At 35.7% G+C, this 22,743-nt stretch overlaps 1 protein-coding gene across 1 annotated transcript in view; it reads right to left on the bottom strand.

The window, feature by feature from the left end:
* Positions 1 to 268: 268 nt before the first annotated feature.
* The window catches only part of LOC106868905 (uncharacterized), a 666,050-nt gene continuing 643,575 nt past the window's right edge, over positions 269 to 22,743 (bottom strand). The window contains exons 17-21 of the mRNA XM_052974592.2: positions 19,620 to 19,766; positions 9,961 to 10,059; positions 7,253 to 7,370; positions 6,369 to 6,493; positions 269 to 4,402 (exon numbers count right to left, since the gene is read on the bottom strand). Coding sequence (XP_052830552.1) covers positions 1,340 to 4,402; positions 6,369 to 6,493; positions 7,253 to 7,370; positions 9,961 to 10,059; positions 19,620 to 19,766 — 3,552 coding nt within the window. The 3' untranslated portion in view covers positions 269 to 1,339. The remainder of the gene's footprint in view (positions 4,403 to 6,368; positions 6,494 to 7,252; positions 7,371 to 9,960; positions 10,060 to 19,619; positions 19,767 to 22,743) is intronic.

Here is a 22,743-nt window from a genome sequence, read left to right as displayed (position 1 = left end):
TAAATGTGTACGTACGCATATATATATATATATATATATATATATATATATATATATATATATATATATATATATTATATAAATATATACATGTGTGTGTGTGTATACGCATGTAAATATATATATATATATATACGTGTGTGTATGCTTATAAGTGGATACATATGTGTGTATCTGTGCCTATTTGTATGTATGTACATATACGCATGACCATATTTATATGAATCTGTGTGTAATTCTGGTAATATGAACTAATATTTCTTCTCTGTTTTTAATAGATTTCATTTTCTCAATTCCTGCAGGCAGTACGCAAATCTTTTTGAATTCTTTAAACGAATGTAAAGTTGGTTTATAAATAGTTAAGGAATTCTTCAACTTATTAGCAAAGATTAAAGCGAAATATCTTCAAGCTATTCTTTTTATAAATTACTCAAAAATCTTTCACCATCCCCTCATCTCCACTCTAATCCATTTCCCCTCTATAACTCTCTACAGCCCCGTCTCTTTCAATTCACCATTTCCTTCTGGCAACCTCTTTTAACCCCTCGTCCAGTATCTTTCTTCCTCTCAAACGCCGAACTTATTTGCTCCATCTATTGAGTAGACGATTTAGCAAACTCGGCTACTAGAAAATTACTTACATTGTGACCATTTGGGACATTATAGGTACTTCTTCTTGGCTCTAACATCGGTTATATTTCCGTGAATAAATATTTATTGCCTGCATGTAAAAATTTATATTATTTCCATGTCTGTGGGATAACATACGCATGTCTACTGTATCATTAATATATCTCTAATACCTGTAAAATACTTGTGCTTCCTTATTTTTTACATTGCTTATATTTTATGGCCTCTCAACAATCTTTACCTGAGATCTTAAAACTATTCTGTCTCTCTATCGTTATCTAGAAATCACATGTCTGTAACTGTTACTAATCTTGTCTTTTTCTAGTAGTCTTTAATTATCATAGCTCTCGGTCACCGACTTTGATGCGTGAGAACAGACGAATCTTTGTTGTCCATCTTGCTCCAGTCAAAATATGGAGAAAACGTTCTCATGTTCTCGTCACATTTGTTTTTATAATCAAAGCCTCGTTCATCTGTCAATTTTGGTCACGGGTATTAGATCCCTTGTATCCATTCATCACTTATTTATTCTCCTCCACTTCTTATTATTAAAACAAACAAAACCATAGAAAAGCAAAGCGTATTTAAAGGGAGAAACAAAGTGCTTTTTTTTTGTAAGAAAGGAATCTCCCAACCCTATCCTTATCCCAATCACCCCACCCCGCCAGAAAATCAGAAATAATAATTTTTTTTAAAAAATGATGGTGATTCAAACGTTAGTTATCTTTTTGTGAGTCGGAAGCGGAAGTGGTATGTTAAGGCTGTAGCTGTCACTGACTGTTACGTTCTCTATGTTGATGTCATCGAATAAATCTACATCACTCATGGCATCAGAGACAAAGAACTCCTCATCGCTGACCAGACCGGGTCGGTAGTTGTCGTATTCAGACTCATAGGCTGTTGAAGCGGAGTCGAAATTGAGAGTTGGGTCACTTTTCGACATCTCACTGCTGCTTGCAAACGACGATATACTGATATTGTCGATGGCCATGGGTTTGCGACCACCACCGAAATATGGTATTAAATACGTGTGTTTTATATGAGGACTTCCGGTTGCAGAGGAAGCATTAGACGACACGTGATCTTCCTTGTCACTGGGGATGTAATCTAAGCTACGGCAATATCGTGGAGGCATACTGAATATTGGCCTTCGTTTCACTTGAAACGGGTTCACCGCGATCCGTTGCTGGAGGCTATTGTTGTTGTTGGTATTGTTGGTATTGCTGCAATGATTGATATTATTGTTGTTATTGTTGTTATTGTTAGTGACACCGGTTCTTGTTTCAGCACCGACACGAGAAATTGCCCCTCCACCACCAGCACCATTAGCAGAACCGCTAGCACCTGCTCCAGCTGTATCAGTTCCACCAGAAGGGCGTTGTTTAGCGTTTGAGCTCACTGTGGGAGGTGAACGGTGCCTGGGTTGCCATGCGAAAGATGTTTTGGTCTTCTGAGGATTAACAGAAACACCCACTCGTTCCTCATCGCTTTCTTCCACAGAGTTCTCCCGACGTTTCTTCTTTGTATTACTGACCACAGCAGTTGGCAACCGCGAATGTTTTACTGGTTCTAGCAGTACTCTCGGCTTTGCACCAAAGTTTCCGCTCCTACCGTTTACACAAGCCTTGTTCCGCTCATTTGCCGGTCCCGGCATTCTCATGTTAGTTACTCCTACGGGAGGTTTACTAGATATGTTGCTCCTGTTGTAAGAGGATTTCTGTCCTATTGGGGCCACAACAGCAGTGGCTGGCTTCAATGGAGAAGTGACTTTTGCAACAGACGGAGTAACACAAAGCTTCGGTATTCCCGAAGGAGCCCTTAACTTACGTTGCTTTAAATCTTCAGATGGAACCGGTTCTTTTTTGACGGGATGTTCAGTGTGATGTAATTCATCGTCATCATCAACGTCATCATCATCATCAACACCTCGTTCGAGGTCGTGCAGCAAGCGATTCAGTTGAGTATTGTCACTGTGTAAGCGGATAGGGAACTTTGGTGTCGATGGTGAAGAATAAGGGCAGCTGCTGAGTGTATCACTTGATTTAGAATGACAGACGGAGTTATCTACCCTTGCATTCCTGACAGACGTAGGGGGCGTTTCAGGGCATGAAACCTGTCGTGTAAATGGTTGTCTAATACCAGATTTGACTTTCAGTTCTATTGGCTTCAGTTGTACAACTGATGACTGGTTGGAAGAGACAGATTCTAATTCATCCTCAGAAGATGTATTTAGAAAACATGGTTCTGTCTGGGACTGAACAACCACTGGGTTACAAACTCCTACAGACGGAATCTTTTTTACATTGCTATCAGCAGTGTTCAAACTCGGAATGGTACCATCAGACTTTCTTCTTCTTTTATCTGAAGGACCATTGGATTCTGGTTTCTCCCGTGTCTTCTCTGACGGGGTACGCATTAGGCTAATCTTTTGGTTTTCTTCGTCATCTACTTTTCCAACTGCAGCAGGTAATATAGACATATTTTTACCGTCAATACTTGCAAGAATGGACGAAGCTTTAGGTAAATTGGAAGGTGCTAATTTGGATCTTGTTGAGGATGTTCGACGACTATCACATATCAGTGGTTTCGGTTTTTGTATCAACGGTATGGAATCCAATGACATCGGCTGCGGAGTCACTGTGTTTTTATCCAGTCTTGCTGGAGGGGATTTGGCGCCAGATGGGATCTGTTGTTTCCTCGTATTTTTGTCATATTCAGGACTTTGAGGACTTTGGAGGTGACCGCCAGATTGTTTATTATTGTTCGCTAATGAACGTTGAAATTGCTTTCTTTTATTGTCTCTACCATTCTGTGTCTCATCTACGACCTCCCCCAGTTCCTTTAACATACAATTCATTGCCAAAATTTCGCTTTCTGGTATTTCTTCTAATATTGGTCCTGTTTCGTAATAGTCTTCCGCCTGCGTTGGTGATGTCGACGTACGAAGACATTTCCGAATGGCTGACGATCCTGTTACAACAGGCAATGATGTTGCTTGTGGCATATTAGAGGATCTGGAGGGAGAGGGTATCTTTGACACTTTGTCTCTTGAATGTGGCGGGGCTGATTTACTGGTGCTGCTCTTTGCACTTTCAGGAGACAAATTTTGTCGCGGACAGCTTCGATACTGCACTGGTCGTTCGACTGGTTCTGGTTCTGTGTTAGATTTAAGTTGGTCAAACATTTCGTTTTGAATTGTTGGACTATGAACATTGTCTATCTTTGCATTGCCGTTGTTCTGCATCTTAACGTTCATATAATGCACTGTTGGTAGTTCAGGGGAATCGACGCAACCGTAAGACACATCAGCGGTTATACAACTCGTCAAAGACGAGCTACTCAGTTTCCGCAATGGATTACGAACGGACGAATCTCTTGGACTTTCAGTGCTATTTTTTCTTTTCTTATTCAGGCTGCTAGTAGGAGTACTGTTCGGACCCCTTAGAGAATCTAAGCTTGGTTTTCGCTCAATATTAATTGAACCGTAAATAGATTGAGATTTTCCTTGTGATTTTTGAGATCCTTGTCGGTCGAGGTCTTTGCTAACACTGAGACTTTGTGGTACAAGTGGCGCGTTCTCCTTGAAATCTCTTGACGGGGATCTAGATTTGGATAAGCTTTCTGCAGTGCTGCAGGGACTATACTTCGAAGCAGATCCTTTAAGTCCCATCACGAAATAGGTAACCATGTCACCTTTACCTTTGACTGTTATCCGACCGCGACATTTGAAGTCATAAACATCTTTAAGGGCCATGTATACTTCTTCTGTGACCTGTAAAAGAGGAAATAAAATGAGAGAAAATAAGTGAGAGAGTAAAGAATTATAGTTCATTCGAAAAGCACGAACGCACATGCACACCCATTATTTAGGTGTGCATCTTATTATAATCATACATAAGGCGGTGGATTGGTAGAATCGTTGGCACGCCGGACAAAAGGCTTAGCAGTATTTTGTCCGTCTTTACGGTCGAAGTTTAAATTCCACCGTGGTCGATTTTGCCTTTCATCTTTTAACTGTTGCTAAAATAAGTACCAGTTGAGCACTGGGGTCGATATAATCGACTTACCTCCTCCCACTAACTTGCTGGCCTTGTGTGAACGTTTGAAACTATTGTAATTGTATATAAATGATTCAAACAGAAATACAAACATTTTTTAGTAGGTCTATAAAGTATATGAAATGTACTTTTACAAAGGAAAGCTGAGAGAGACTTTGAAGTTTTTTTTTTTTTGTTTTTAGACATGGTCAGAATGCTGCTGCATCTGGTTTAGCTTTTAACTGAGCAACATAGGACTTTCTACAGGACAATAAAGCAGATGAAATTTTACTCAACATGGAATCACGAATGACAAAAATCCGTGTGTGGTTCTGTTATATAACTCAAGGAATGATATTAAGACTTTTTTTTTACTGTCTGCGAAAGCTACTCGAGCTCAAAATAACATCTTGGTAAGAGTGAATCGTTGAACGAAGAGAGAAAATCGGAGTTTAACTTCTGACACAATGACATGGTTTTTATTATAACACCGATGCGTTTATGGAAATAGGTTATTCAAATATTTGCTTTGTTGAAAATTGAAACAGAGGCAACACACTCGTTTATACAAGGCAAAAGCATGCGAAACGGGACATTCCATCAAAGTTATAGTATTTTAAGGACGCTTTTGGATAGTTTTAGAGATCTTTATTGACGCAGAAATTAAATTTTTTAAACGTAACTTTTTCTCCATTAAATATATTAGTAATTTCCATATTTAGAGAAATCATCAATATTATTAGATAGATTAGTGTTGTTCAACGAAATCTGGAATCCAAGAAAAGTGGTGATTGGATGCGACAGCATGACTTTATCCACAGGGAAGTTTGTACAGGAGTTCAGTTTGTGAATCTGAACCTTTTACTACAAAGACTAGTATGTGAAGTTTTCATCGTTTCGTGCTTTGTCCGATTTTCATCGTTCATCATTTCTTGTTCATTAAATATAACTTCAACACCATTTGGAAAGTCAATATTGCGACCAGAATCTTTCCTTGTTACCGTTGTTCACTAATTTCGCGAAAACGAAGCAAGAAACCAGCCCACTTAAGATATTTTCGGTTCTCTAGCTTCATATTCATAGTAAGCTGTAGTTATGTGACTCCATTCCAAAATGAAGAAAGTACCCACGACAATCTCTGTCAGCTTTCTTTAACAGAGTGAACGTTTGTCGGAAATTGACAAGAAACTCCATATTCGCGGCATCACAAGAGAAATTAGTATCGACAGATCGCGAAATGAGTGTTCAACTATTTCTTAGTATTTCATCCCTTCAGAAGAAACGGCAATATCGACTGTTTTTGCTGTTTACATTAAAACTGCAAATTATAACTGATGTCAATTGGATTTGGAATATGAAAAGACGAATGTGTTGCAAAATAATTTATTTAGAATAATGCAACTTTGAGATAGCGATTGTAGCAAAGACTGTGCTAATAACAATTGAAAATGGTTTGCAATAGTCTTGGTTATTCCGTGGGAACAATGTAGAAACACACACATTGAAGTCATCTACTCGTATAATAATTTGTTCCCAAATTATCAAGAAATATGCCTGCGAAAGATCTCTGTTCTTGGAATTAAATTTAGTAAACTTTTAGCGACCTCTTCAATTTATTGTCAGTGATAGCGAGGGCATTTAATGGAATATTTAGACGATGTATTAGAAATTACAAGGTTAAGATAGAACCAATCAACTTACCTGAATATGGTCTGGACGGCCGGTACTTTCCATTCGGCTGGCAACATTTACAGTGTTACCCCAAATATCATACTGGGGTTTTCTGGCGCCGATTACACCCGCTACAACAGGGCCCACATTGACTCCTAATATTAAAAAAAAAAATAATTATAACAGTATGAGCAAATATAACAGAACATCTATCGAACGAACAACCATCCTAATAGCATGAAGTATGTTTTAATAAAATGTTATCGCCTTATTTGTCATGATTACTCATTTGCATATTGTAATAATGTGTTACAAAGAGATCGAGGTCGGGGAGAGTGCTATGGTACTCAGAAAGTTGTATAAAATCAGGCTGAGAAAGAGAAGAATGTTACAAAATATATTAAGGTATATTAAAAGTTTAGATAAAAATACAAATAACTATTGATGAAAATATATAGAAAAATATATGTAAACGAAAGAGAAGACATCACTTTGTTTAGATCAGGTCCCACCCAATATCTCCCAGTCATGCTAAAGAAAAGGGTACCAAATGGGTTCATTCTTTAAGTTGTTTCATTATTTGTTCGTTGGTTATTTAAAGAACTATACACTTCATGCAATATCGTGGAAAAGTTGGTGCCTCTTTATATGTCTTACCTGCCTTCGGTTTGGGATAACTTTTTTCTCTAGATTTTCGCTTTCTATTTTCTCGAACACAATCTAAATATTTATCTCCATTTTAAACGTGGATATCTGTGAGAACAGACTAAACTACAGTAGATGCCAATATAGTTTGGTCTAACGGAACACGTTTAAAGTAGGGATAAATACTAAACCCCTGGTATAAATACTGCCTCGGTCGCTAATATATATTATTTAACAATCTAAATATTCCTACGTAATTAACAACTTACCGATCTTCAGCATGAAATTATTGTAAGAATTTTCGTTGATGTTCTTCAGTTTTTCTTTCATACCCATTATAAATTCGATCAAAATGGATAAGTAGTGTGTAACAGAAGCGTCTGTATCCTGGGTAGGTTATAGAAACAAAAAGTTAATTAACATCAAATAATTTAAGGTGCAAACACAGAAGAATGCTAGCATACCCTTGCTGTTACTAATTTTGACAAATGTGGTTTCCTAATTTAAATGTATAGGGAATGGTGAAATAATAAAATAAAGAGAACTATGCTTAATGTCAAATGTAGATATTCGCACACTGTAACAAACTCCATATTGAAATATGAATCGGAAAAAAAGACACAAATATGATTCAGTATTAACGGTAATACTAACCAAGAGACAAAACTCTCATACAATTAGTTATTTCTTTTCTCAGAGACACGTAATACGTAAATACAGAACGGAATTTATTATAAGACTGGATATATTACTACACTATAAAACTTCGAGCATTTTCCCCACGAGTTTATACAGCGTATGACCTTCCACAAGAGGCCCAGTGAGAATTCTACTCAGGTCGAGTAGCCCACGCTGCTAAGAAGGTCCCTAATAAGGGTTGTTTAAAGACGATGAACGAAACACTCATGTTTTCAGGTGTGAATTATTCAAACTCCAAAGAATCATTCGCAACACATGTCTATGATGCTCACCCACTACTCCTACTCGTGATCAGAGATGCTCATATCGTCAGCTACTAAGGGACATGCTCACTGACTGGTTAAGGTGAAGCAACTGACAAGCAAATCTGCGGGATCGAACAGAATATTTGTTGTAACCCATCATTTGCACCAAGACAAAATATGTACACGTTAATACTTCCAATGAGTTAAGATTAGAAACCATATATTGCCACGTATTGCATCAGGGCGTTTATTGTTAATATTATTGTTGTTGTTGTTGTTGTTGCTCTTGTTGTTGTTATTGTTATTATTATTATTATTATTATTATTATTATTATTATTATTATTATTATTATTATTATTATTATTATTATTATTATTATTATTATTAAGGCAGTGAGCTGGCAGAATCGTTCGCACGCTGGACGAAATGCTTAGTGGTATTTCGCCGCTCCCTACTTTCGGAGTTCAAATTACACCGAGGACGACTTTGAAATTTCATCCTTTCAGGGACGATAAAATAAGTACCAGTTGAACACTGGGGTCGATGTAATCGACTCATCTCCTCCCCCAAAATTGCTGCCCTTGTGGCAAAATTTGGAACCATTATTATTATTATTATTATTATTATTATAATACTGGAAATACTGGAAGATAGCTTTAGCATTATCATTTCTGTTCCTCCTCTTCCTTATCATCATCATCATCATTATCATCATCATCATCTTACTCATCCACATCATCATCGCTTTAAAAAGGACATCAAGTCAATTATCATTATGATCAACAACATCGCTGTTACATGACTATCTTGAGGAATACAGCAATTTTATCACATGTTAACAGAAAATTAATCAACAAATCTATTTAGATATCATACATTCAGATCGTATTATGATATTTTCAAGAATTATCATTCACTAATCTGAAAGATTATAGAACTACTGCCGTTATTTTAATTACGTTTGTGTATTTGCGTAACGAACATTCCTTGTAGACATCCAATTCAAATTTTCTTTGTTTTACTCCTGGGGTTTGAATGTTTAATCCGGAATGCACTTCCAACCATTAGTTTGGAAATGTCCAAGTCAAAGAAAAGAAGAGATTGAGAGAGAGAGAGAGAGTGAGAGGGAGGAAGAGAGAGAGAGAGAGAGAGAGAGAGAGAGAGAGAGAGATAAAGAAGGGATGAGAAAGAAAGAAGGGGGAGAGAGAGACGGAAAGGGGGAGAAATAGGATTACAATCTTTATTTAAAGCTTTCAATTAATTTCACAAACTAATTTATTTTCTTTAAGTCGATGATTACAAGAAATCCACAAGTTTGTTAAGAAAAATGATAGAATTACATGTTAAACATTACATGAGTCTCCTTACACCACCTCTCTTACCTTTTCTCTTTTACCTTTTCATACATACGCACACATAACACAAACATATACACTTTGGACACACTCTCATATGAATATCAATAAATTGTAGAAATTTTACTTTGTTAATTTGTATATGCTCACACGTAAACATACATAATTATGCATATATAAGCACTGCACATGCACATGCACACACGCACACGCACCTCGAACACACACACATACACACACATACACTGAACACACACACACACCGAACACACACACTTACACACATCGATTATATATACACACACACCGCGAAAACACACACGCCCACATACACCGAACACACACACGTGCTCACACAACACAGACACACACAACTTTTATCTCTTATTTTTTCCTTGTTTCAGTCTTTGAATGCGGCCATACTGGAGTACCGCCTTAAAGGGTTTATCCAAACAATCAGCCACAGTACTTAATTTTTTAAAAGATTGGTATTTGCCTTCTCGGGCTTTTAAGCTGAACCGCTAAGTTACAGTGACGTATTCAAGCCAACACCATTTGTAGAGCGGTGGCAGAGAACACAAAGACAAACGCGAAGACACACACACACACACACACACACACACACACACACACACACACACAAATAAAGGAGAACATGTTTAATCATATATGCTTACCTCAATCATTAATGTAGGCATTAGACCAACGGCACCCATATAAATACTCCCGATCGTTTTGATTTTATCGATGGCACAAAACCGGGATTCAGTAAGGAGCTGTAAAGTAATATTTAAAAGCAGTGTTACAGTTCATAAAGTAATAAAAGCATAACACGAATAAAAAGACGTGAGAGATGGTGGAATATGGAATAGCTAGCTGAATTTGCATCTTTTATCTTTTGCTTGTTGCAGTCATTGGACTACGGTGCACGGACTTGAAGCCTTGTATTTCTTCTATCGGTCTCTGAAGCTGAAACGCTAGGTGACGGGGACGTAGAAAAAGAAACCAACACTGACTGTCAAGCGGTGGTGAAAGGAAAACACAAATGTACATACACACACAGACCCCCCCCCACACACACAGACAAACTCACATGTACGTGTGAATGTATTCATGTAATTCAGTAGTACTCGTAAAAAAAGCTCCTTAATGTAGCATTCTGCAAAACAGATAGTACAATACAAGAGAAAACGATAAGGAGTGTATAAAGTTATAAATGATAGAGAAATGATTTGATGAAATTTAATTTAACAATAAGAAATTTTAAATATCATGACAAATTGTTTCGTAACTTAAACATGTAAATAATTTTTATTATTATATTTAATAGTAAATATATTACGTACATGTCTGCATTAATGCAAAATGCAAAATATCTTTCAGGATAATGCAGAATCTAAGCTACGTTCTCAAGTGTTCTCCTCCCACCACACATTTTATGCTCCCGTGTGTGTGTCTGGGTTTGGCTTCAGATAAGGCTATACATTCGTTTCTGTTTAGCTGAAACAGTCATTTATTCCATGTTCCCTATAGAGTGCCAGCGGCGTAGTTGAAAGGAAAGCCCTATATCTATCTTTCGATATTACCTTCTTATTTCTGTATATAAATATTTTCGTATCATAAGGAATAACAGTTCCTTATAATTTCGCAGTTTGGTTCCTCTGGTTATCAACGAATTTATACGGCAAAACCTCTATCTTTATTGATATTAATATATTTATTTGTATCTATTCTATATTTCCTATAGAGTGCCGAATCGGATAATGTATATTCATTATATAACATACACCTATACATGTTAAGCACACACAGCGCAATATATATATACATATATATATATATATATATATATAATTATGTGTATTTCTTCTATCTTAATGAATAAAAATTCTTCTGATAGAATAAATGGGTTAATAGAAACCAATGTAGCAAAGAACACAAAATAACTGTGGTTAGCTCCTGTTTTTAAGGCAGGAACTCCTTGAAATTTTGAGTATATTTAAGAATTTAAGGATTGGAGAAAACGCATGTTATAATTGCAATTATAACATGCGTTTTCCCCAATCCTTAAATTCTTATATATATATATATATATATATATATATATATATATATATATATATATATATATATATATATATATATATATATATATATATATATATATATATATATATATATACATATGTATACATATATATATATATATATATATATATATATATATATATATATATATATATATATATATATATATATATATATATATATATATATATATATATATATATGTATATATATATAACCCTCACTCTCAGCTGATCTTTCACTTTTTCCCTGTGTGTGGTTCAAATTATACAGAAAACAAAAGACAAAAACAAGCAAGGAAACAACAAGGAAGTAAGTTAGTTTGAAGTTCGGGAATAATGGGAAAGTCTGTGACGTTTCGAGTCTATACTCTTCGATAGAAAGTGATGAGAGGGAAAAAAAATAATGGAGAAAGAGAGGGGAGAGAGAAGAAATGGTGTCGAGATTAACGGTTGCACATGATGAAAAGAGTGGAAGAAATGTATATATATATATATATATATATATATATATATATATATATATGTATGTATGTATATATTAATATTCTTGTATGAGAAACAATTTATGTTATACTGAATGGAAATTGTTCAAATAAATTGATGTCTATATATTAATTTCTCCATAATCTTTTTCTCGTACACGAACATTTGTACACACATATCCATGTATGTGAAACTAACATCTATGGTTTTTCAGTAAACCACTGGATATAACAGGGGAATTTGGATGGTAACATCCCTTTGAGATGATTTGATCCGTCTCTGGATCACTAGTTTTTGCCAGCTGAGTGGCCTGGTGCAACGTACGTGAAAAGAGTTTTATTGAAGGACACATCGCATACTGGTCTAGGAATCAAAACCAGTATATTACGATCATGAGTGCAGGACTTTTCCCGCCAAACCACTTGCCTCCCCACAATCATAGGTATGTACGTACATAAGTACATAGTACATTTATTGTTATTCTTTCTCCATTTCTAACAAAACTGTCCGATGAACGGGAACGTGAAACTCAGAGTAACAGTTTTTTGTTATATTTCTACTGCTTTTAAATAAAGTATATATATATATATATATATATATATATATAGAGGGAGAGAGAGAGAGTGAGATGTACATACATCGATGCTAGCATACATACATCGATGCTAGCATACATACATACTCACATTCATATATACATACATATATGCATGTATATTTGTATATGTATATATATATATATATATATATATATATATATATATATATATATATATATATATATATATATATATATATATATATATATACATATATACATACATATATATATATATATATATATATATATGTGTGTGTGTGTGTGTGTGTGTGTGTGTGTGTGTGTGTGTGTGTGTGTGTATCTGTTTAAAGAGGTAATGGTAAATTTCTAGCTACTGGGTGTAACAAATACCATATCATATAGGTCTGTTCAATCAAAACTTACTCGGAGCTCTAGAACAACAACAACAAGTGCAACAACATCAGCGGCAATACCACCACTAACAACATGAACTGCATTCTGTGTTAACAAAGTAGTGTCTGCTCGAATGCTTGACTTTGCTAACGATATCTCTCTCCAATCACATCCGGTTGCCTCCTTTAACAGCGATAAGGGAGATACCGGGTTAAGAAAGAAAATAAATCAACACATGACGATGGTGCTGCTGGTGGTGATGCGACCGGAAATGTTGTTCTTGGCGTTGTTGGTGTTGGCGGTAAGTAGTATAACTTGGCGGTGGTGAGAGCATGTTCATCTCTGGCTATGCAGAGATTATCAACGAAGCAGCCAGTTTCCAGTGGAACGCATTTCCTTAACTGCACTTGAAAGTAGAGAAGAAAGAATTCTCTAATCTAATCCGTTTAGAAGTCACAGAAATAATCGTTGGTTTATGAGATTTACAAGAATTGCTGCGTTGCCAGAACCACTTACAGTTGAAATTGTCAAACAATCGCATTTGAAGAATTATAATCACAAGAATTCGACAAGACAAGTGTTTATCATTCTCCCTCCCCGTCTCTCTCTCTCTCTCTCTCTCTCTCTCTCTCTCTCTCTCTCTCTCTCTCTCTCTCTCTCTCTTTCTCTCTCTCTCTCTCTCTCTTTCTTTGAGTGTTTCTATGCTTGTTTAGGAGACTCTGAAATGTTTTACGTCGCTTTGTATATTAGTGTGTGTGTTTATATGTGCTGTTTGTAACTGTGCATGCGTGCGCATGTGTGTGTATGCGTATGAGTGTGTGTGTTTGCGTCTCTGCGCGTCGGTCTATGTGTATTTACGGATGTGGTTATGCGTGCGTATTCTTATGCGTCTGTTTGTGCTTGTACGTGTAAGCATTAATTATATTCTTAGTATTTACAGGCATGATTGTATGTATATCTGCATGTATCAGTGTGTACGTGTGTTCTCGCGTGCATGTATGTGTGTTTTGTGTGTGTATCTGAAGGAGAAAGCGAGGAAGGAGTGAGATATGTTTGTGTGCGGTGGGAATAAATCTTTAAACAATATCTTAACAGAATGAACGGAGATCAGCGACATAAGTCTATAAACAGGTATTTATTGTCGCCTCTTTCTTTTACAATGCGTATTTTATATCCCGTTGATGAAGGCTTTGTCTCGAAAATGTTCACAGAGAGCAGATAGTAGTCTCCAACTCTCTCTCTCTCCTTCTCTTTCTGTCCCTCCATATACACATACACCCAAACATACATACACATACATACGTATACACATACATATACACATATTTATATGTGTGAGTGTGTGTGTCTTTGTGCTTGTATTTGCCCCACCCCACTACGGCTTGACGATCAGCGCTGGTGTGTTTACGTCACCGTGACTTAGAGGTTCGGTTAAAGATAGCGATAGAATAAGTACTAGGCTTGGAAAAAAGAAATACTAAGGTCTATGTATTCGACAAAAATTCTTCAAGGCGGTACTCCACCATGGCTGCAATCTAATGAATGAAACAAGTAAAAAGTAAAAGATAAAATATATATTGTGGATATGAGTAGCTTAGTGATTAGGCTGTTGCGCTCATGTTCGTAACATTGTAGTTTCCATTCCTGGACTGAACGATGCGTTGTTTTCTTGAATACAGAAACCCGAAGGTTTGCTTTGGTCCGATGGTAGAACGTCTGTCATGCTTTCAAGAAATGTGGATTCGAGTCCCACAGGCAACTTTCGATATTTTCTATCCAAAATGTTTTTAATCCAATATTTTACACGGTATTATTTATAGCTTCATCAGCTTCGAGTTTTACCGTTCTAAAATAAAATTATACAAATGTATAATCGTGCAAACACGCGCACGCACACACACACACACACACACACACACACACACACACACACACACACACACACACACACACACACATAGTCAATTTAAATAAACGAACAATAAAATTAACAATAGCACCAATAAATGTTTTTGACGTTTCAAGCATAACTCTTCGTCGGAAGGAGAAAGGGGAAAACCCAAAGAAAGAAAAGAAATCGCCAATAGCTCGTGAGTAGTTACATTGTTGAAGTGACCGGAAGTAGAAAGAGACCGATGGAATATATATATGCATAGTGATGGAGTTTATCTCATACTCTGTTACTTCTGTTTGCCACGATGAAGCTCTTATCAGAAACGTCGCAGAATAGAGACAGTAATTTACAAATATATATTTCCGCAATGTCTCTTATCTGTTACGAGAGGAAGGTTCCTCTGTCTGAAACACAATGGCATAAGAGACACGAGTCTATAAATTTATACATTTATTAACGGTATCTCTGCCTGTCCATTGCTCTACATTTACTATGCAACGATAAAGAGGTTTTGTGTCACAAACTTTGAGGAAGGGAAGAAAAGCATTAGCCGATTAATATATATTTATTGTCTGGGTCTTGCAATCTTTTATTATAGTACCACTATTTAAGCCGATGTAGTTCTCTTCTTCACAAATGTTAGTGAAACTATTGTGTACATCGAACAATTAAACAGCCAGCTAAATTTTCGCGTTTGCTTTACATGAAAATACACCATGAAAATATTAATGATTAGTGAGAAATTGTTCTGGACACACATTAATTATAGCTGTCACATTGTAAAAGGTTTTCCAGTTAAACATAACGTCACCCTACCCTAAAAAATGTAAAAAAGAAAACGCAAAAATAATCGTATGAATTTTCGCAGCAGTTTTAGAATAGAAAATGAAGGATATTACTATTGTAAAGACATAAAGAAGAAAAAAGAATTAAAGATGCAAATAATTCAAAATAAAATAAATGTTATGAAATTCCAGTTGATTCCTAGAATTAATTAGAAGACATTAAGAAACATTAACAGATTTCTGTTCTGTTTCAGCATTGAAAGAAAATAGAAGGAAAAGAAAAAACCAACTTGTGTTGCATAATCTCTTCTGTTATAGAATAGATTATGTATCTTGGTGTGTGCGTGCATGTATGTGTGTGTGTATATGTGTGTGTGTGTGTGTGTGCGGGCGTGTGTGTACGTGTGTGAGTGGGTATGTACTTTTTCTGTGTGTATGTATGTTGCGTGTAATTTGCGCGTGTGTATCTAGACATTTGTGTATGGACGTATTTAATTACAAGTACGCATTTAAGTTTATGGATGTGTATGAAGATGTGTATATAAATTGACACACACAAACACACACACACACACATATATATATATATGCATATGCATATATACATACGTATATATATATATGTGTGTATGTGTATCTGTGTATGTATGTATGCGTGTATGTATTTATGTATGAATGGAACAATATGTATCTAAGTTTACATATATGTGGAAATATATATATGTATAAGTGTATGGAAGTTAATGAATGTGTGTATGTGTGCGGTTATGTACGTATGTATAAGTGTATATGTGTGAATATGTATGTGCAGGTTACGTAAATATACATGGGAGGGCAATATATACATATGTTTGTGAATCTATGTGTAGGTCTATTTGTATGTACGCGTGCACATGTGGAGTCGCATGGCTTAGTGGTTAGGGTGTTGCACTCATGATCATAAGATTATAGTTTCGATTCCTGGAGCACAATACTTCCATTTCATGTTGCTCCAGTCCATTCAGCTGGCAAAAATGAATATTTCTGCGACAGACCAGGGTCCAGTCCAACGAGTGTAGTATTTACGCTACAGATTTCGGAAAACCGGTCTTATGAGCCGATGGCTCGGGAAGGACCTTTCATCCTTTTGCATGTACGTATGTGTGCGTGTATATGTATTAGTGAATGCATGCGTGTATGGATGTATCTAAGCGTGCTTCCAGTCTCTCCAAGTCGATGTTTAAATTCATGAGTGATTATGTGTATGCATATAAGTGTATGAATGGATGCACACACACACACACACACACACACACACACACACACACACACACACACACACACACAAACATGCATATATACATGTGTGTATAATATATATATATCACGTCCTCGCGTTGTTGTGTTTTTGTCGTTTTTCTTTTTTGAACTCTCTCTCTCTCTCTCTCTCTCTCTATATATATATATATATATATATATATATATACATGCATGCAAACGTGCATGGATATATATGGAAGCGTATTTATTCATGTGCAGTGAAATAAAACCATCACTTGGATTTAAAACCACGTCGAAGGAGAAATAGTGTTCACTCTGAAGAAAACCTTCAGATCAGAACGTGTCTCCGGCTTAAGAATAACCTCCTTTCCTCCTTCCAATCTCAATCTCGGAGATCCCTAAAGGCTGATGGGTGCTGCTCCCTGCAGCGACGCAGTAAAAGCGTGATATGTGAAATACATACATACATACATACATACACACACACACACACACATATATATATATATATATATATATATATATATATATATATATATATATATATATATATATACATGTATACACACATATATGTACATACTTACATCTACATGTGTATATATATGGATATCAGGGTACAGGACGTTAGAACAATAAACTACAGACAACGGAACGAACACATAGGAAAACGGAAAGCCACTTGGAATATTCCTTCATCAGCTGTCTCTATTCTAACCTGACGTTTCGAAGATAAGACAAGAGAGAGAGAGAGAGAGAAAGAAAAAGAGAGAGCAATACATACTATTCTTACTCTCTTACCCTCAATCCTTTCTGTCTTCTACCCTTTCAATTTACCATGCTCCATCGTTTCCCCCCTCTTGCTCTGTGTACCTTTCTTTTGTTCCCTTGCTCCTTCTGTCTGTATCAGCATTTCTTTCTATATATGCCTCCTTTTTCTCTTTATTTTGCTTTCATATCTACCAATCTCTACATGCACACAGACACGCATGCACGCATGCACGCCGCACACACACACACACACATACACACACACACACAACAAGTATAGGGGTTTTGAAGAATGAAACAGAACTCACAATAAGCTCTCCGCCTGGGGCGCGGCTATATATATATATATATATATATATATATGAGGCAGATGGTGTAGCCTCGTTGATGTAACCAAAAACGGATTAAAAAGAACAGCTGTTAACTAATTGAATAAACATCTGTTTCGTCAATTCTCTTATCTGGTCAAAATATATATGTATATAATCTATCTATCTATGTATCTATCATATATACATACATATATATATATATATATATATATATATATATATATATATATATATATATATATATATATATATATATATATATTTATATATATATATATATATGTGTGTGTATATATATATATATATATATATATATATATATACACACACATGCACATATACATATATATACATGCATACAAACACACACACACGCACACGCACACATACACACGCACACACAGAGACACACACACACACACATACACACACACACACATACACACACACACACACATATATATATATATACATACATGCATACATACATACATACATTCATATATAAATATATATATATATATATATATATATATATATATATATATATATATATATACATACATATATATATATATATTTTACTTCTTTCAGTCATTGCAGTTCGGCCATTGTCTTAGTGTTTTGAAGCTGGCTTCTTGTTATACCGCTCTCTTTTGCCAAACCGCTAAGTTCCGGTTTAAGAAACTGTTAGAGCGTAAACAAACCAACAACTCTTGTCACACACGCACACACACACACATACACTGATGACCGGATTCTTTCAGTTTCCACCTATCAAGTCTACCCAGAAGGATTTGGTCGGCCCAGCGCTATACTAGGACATCTGACCAAGGGTCCACGCTGTGAGACTGACTCTGGAACCCTGTGGATGGGATGCGGAGTTCTTATCATACGAGAGGGAGAGAGCGATAAACTATAATATCAATAACCGAAACTCAGTAAAGTATATCTATGTATCTATATTTGTGAAGACGCATGGCCCCATGGTTAGGACGTTGCACTCACGATCGACGATTGCAGGTTCGATTTCTGGATGAGCAGCGCATTGTGTACTTGAGCAAAATACTTCATTTCACGTTGCTGCAGTCTGCGCAGCAGTAAATGCGTGACTCTGCGAAGGATTTACCTTCGATCAAGTGAATGTTGGCCTGCTCATCAGGCCAGCGAGGTGGCACATCCGAACCCTAAAACGATGCAAAGTGCATTGTTACCAGCGATGTGTAACAACATTCAATAGGCTGGTCGACCACGAGGTGTATCTATATCAATATTTCTCTCTATATACATACACATATACATACATTTACACATGCCTGCATAAATGTTTGTGCAGATCTATATGTATGGAAATACATATAAATAACAAGCAAAAATAAAATAATGACCGTTACAGTAGCAAAATTTCCTTGTCTTCCTTTGTTGATTGTGCGATGAAAGAGACAATTGCAAGATTGGATTTCACAGACAAAAAACCGCAATGTGTAAATTTAGCCCGCAGCGATATCTAAAATAACTAGAGTTAAATTATTGGTGTCATTTCAATTGGCTACAATCCGTTCTCTAATACCAACATAGCTTTACGCATAATCAAAAGAAAATATTATTTCGTATTAATTATGTCACGTAACTGAAACTATTTCTTTAGATTCAGTTGTGTTCCGCTCTTGGCAACAATATCACTTAAAACCTTCCAAAAGAATATTCTTTAAATGAAGCTTAGATAACTTAGCAAGGCGTCAACCCAAAGAAAGCTTTATTATTACCTCATCAAAGTCGAAAATGATTTCGTTCAAAACGCGTAGGCATTCTACTCCTTGGTTGTTGGCATCGAGTTCCATATAGAATTCAGAGAAATTAGACACCGATGCAAAAAACACGCCCACACGGTTGTATTGCTGACTATATAATTCCTGCAAGAAAGAATGGCAAAAACAAAAATGAAAGAATGTTAGATTTGATCAACCATTTATCTTAGAAAATAACGATTGGCTGAATGAAAATAAAATAAATATAAACATTAAACAATAAAATTAACTGGTTTTGTTGCGAAGAACATTGAAGGCGGATTCTAGATTCTAGATTCTAGATTCAATTGTTTGTGTTATGAAAGGAAACAGATGTGAAAGAAAACAAAAATAAATAGGAAAATAGCCGGATAGTTCAATTCTATCAGAGGCTTATATCATATATTGGCGTTATGAATGACATTCATGAATGCATCTTTCAGACTGTAGGTCGGTCTTTTAGTTTGATTCAATTGATATTGCGAAAAGTTTGCATTCTTCAATGTATTGTCCGCTTGTCTTAGGGAAGGAATCGTCGATAGCAGTATGGAAATGTGAATAACTTTTCAAAAAACCTCCAAAAAACAAGAGAAGTGTTGGCAGTAGAAGGTAGGCTGCTGGTTACGTGTGTGTTCTGTGTCTGCATGATTTTGTTTCCTCGCCTTACCAACAATATGTTGGTCTAACATATGTCTGACTCTGTGTGTGTATGTATTGTATGTATGTATATACTTATACACAAATGTGCGTGTGTGTATATACATACATACATACATACATATATATATATATATATATATATATATATATATATATATATATATATATATATATATATATATATATATACACACATATATATATATACACTTATAGACACATACTTATATACAAATATACATTCTAACCACTACACACATTTTCTATCTCTCCTTGTTTCTCTACTTGTTTCTTTCTGTGATCCTTTTTATGGAAGAGCGTAGGCTCGAAATGTTAAAGACTTTTTCACTTCCCGAGCGTTATACTAATATAGCTGCTGGTTTTCTATACTACCTGTTTTCGTCTCTTGTTTTTTTTTGTAAATTTTCCCTAAAATTCTTGTAAAAGAGTTTTATCCCTTTTTGAATTTATTTATCAAATATATACACGGAATATATTCAATGTTGAATTTTTATTCCTGTCCCCACATGGGTACCCAGAAGCAATCCGGAAGTATTCCCGCTTCTTTGATGAAGATATATACAGATAAACTTCATTCCCTTTACTCTGTCGGATACGTAGGGTGTTCGTTTTTGGTGAGGTGAGAATTCTGTTTATTTATATATATTTTTGGGAAAATACTGTGCTGATGAACGAAATCTAGATTCATTCTAGTAATCGCGAAATCGGCCGATACACAGTTAAGTTTATTTAAAAGAATGTTGGTCGTCTTCTGTTGGTTGTTTTTCCTCGCATTAGGTACTAAATGTGGTTATTTTGAGAAGTCCACTGTGTGGCGTTATTATTTTCTATTATTTTCTGTAATAATGCCCTTTATATAAATATAAACGAATATATATATATATAGATAAATAGATAGTTAGAAAGATAGATAGATAGATTCAAATATGAACTAGAAGCAGCTCGAGGTATATAAACAAAATCGAACACATATACACAAGGCATGTGTGTTGTTAGTTCGTCGGGTGGCTGCGACTTTTTTAAGAGTAAGAGAATATGTTCTCAATGCGGCTGGTGTAAAACAAACCATAGACAACCGATACAATTCACATCAAGTCTCTATTTTTCTTTCGGAGCGACAGACATCGGTGTTTTGTCATTGTTTCACTTACCAAAATCTGTACACCGAACAAGGCTTGTTGCAAGATATCTCACTGACTATGACTATATGCTGAATGGTTTAAGAAATATCTGCTGGCATGTCCCAACATTTGACACTAATACATTTGAATTCATTGAGGGGGGTGCCTGCGATGACTAAGGTCAGCCAACGAACTATACTACCCATCCTGACATCTGCAAACTCGTATATCAAAATAAGCCTAACATCACCACGCACATCTCCCGCTCCTTTATAACTACCATTCCTTTCTATCTTTACATCACCTTCTACCCCTCCCCACCAAATACACACAGAGCTACCCACATACGCCAATCAACATTTTCATTGTTCGAAATTCATAATCAACCCTCAATTATACATCCACTGCTGCCAAAGTTAATGCAATATCACTCAAAGAAATTAGCGAATGAATATGATCTACCCTATGTACATGGATGCTACAGACTGTACTATAGACATCCCGGGAATATGGACTATGATCTTAAGAAACATGTGATTTGTGAAAACACGCGTAGTGATGCATTAAAATATTTATAAATTCCATCCATGGATTCTTCTTCTTCTTCTTATTATTATACATACATACATACATACAAACAAACATACATACATACCTATCTCTCTCTCTCTCTCTCTCTCTCTCTCTCTCTCTCTCTATATATATATATATATATATATATATATATATATATATATATATATATAGACAGATTTATCGGACTTTCAAAGAGGTCAGATTGTTGTATGGCAGGCACTAGCGTAACGAAAACAGCCGAAATGTTTGGTGTATCAAGAAGTATTGTCTCGAAAGTAATGACAGCCTTTGAGAAAGAGGGGAAAACCTCCTCATCGAAACAAAACTCCGGAAGAAGACCAAAACTTTCAGATAGGGACCGTCGGTCTCTTACGCGATGTGTTAGAAAGGATCACAAAAGTACAGCTCCCAGAATTACTGCAGAACTTCCCAAAAAAACTGTTCGCCGGGAGCTGCACAAAGCCGGATTTCACGGGAGGGCTGCGATCAGAAAACGACTACTTTCAAAAGCAAACATTGCAAATCGTTTAGTGTGGAGTAAAAACCTACGTGTTATAAACACGCGTGTATATGCACGTGTATGTACGGTAGCATGTATATACATATATATATATATATATATATATATATATATATATATATATATATAGATATGCAGGGCAGGGAATCGTCAATTAGTAATAAAATTAATAATTAACAATTTTGCCGGGTAGCTCAGTATGAAA

The sequence above is a fragment of the Octopus bimaculoides genome, chromosome 18 (assembly GCF_046866305.1).
Source record: "Octopus bimaculoides isolate indiv1 chromosome 18, ASM4686630v1, whole genome shotgun sequence".
NCBI classification, from domain to species: domain Eukaryota; kingdom Metazoa; phylum Mollusca; class Cephalopoda; order Octopoda; family Octopodidae; genus Octopus; species Octopus bimaculoides.
Note: the sequence above shows the minus strand (reverse complement) of the source record. Positions and strands in the feature narration are given on the sequence as shown.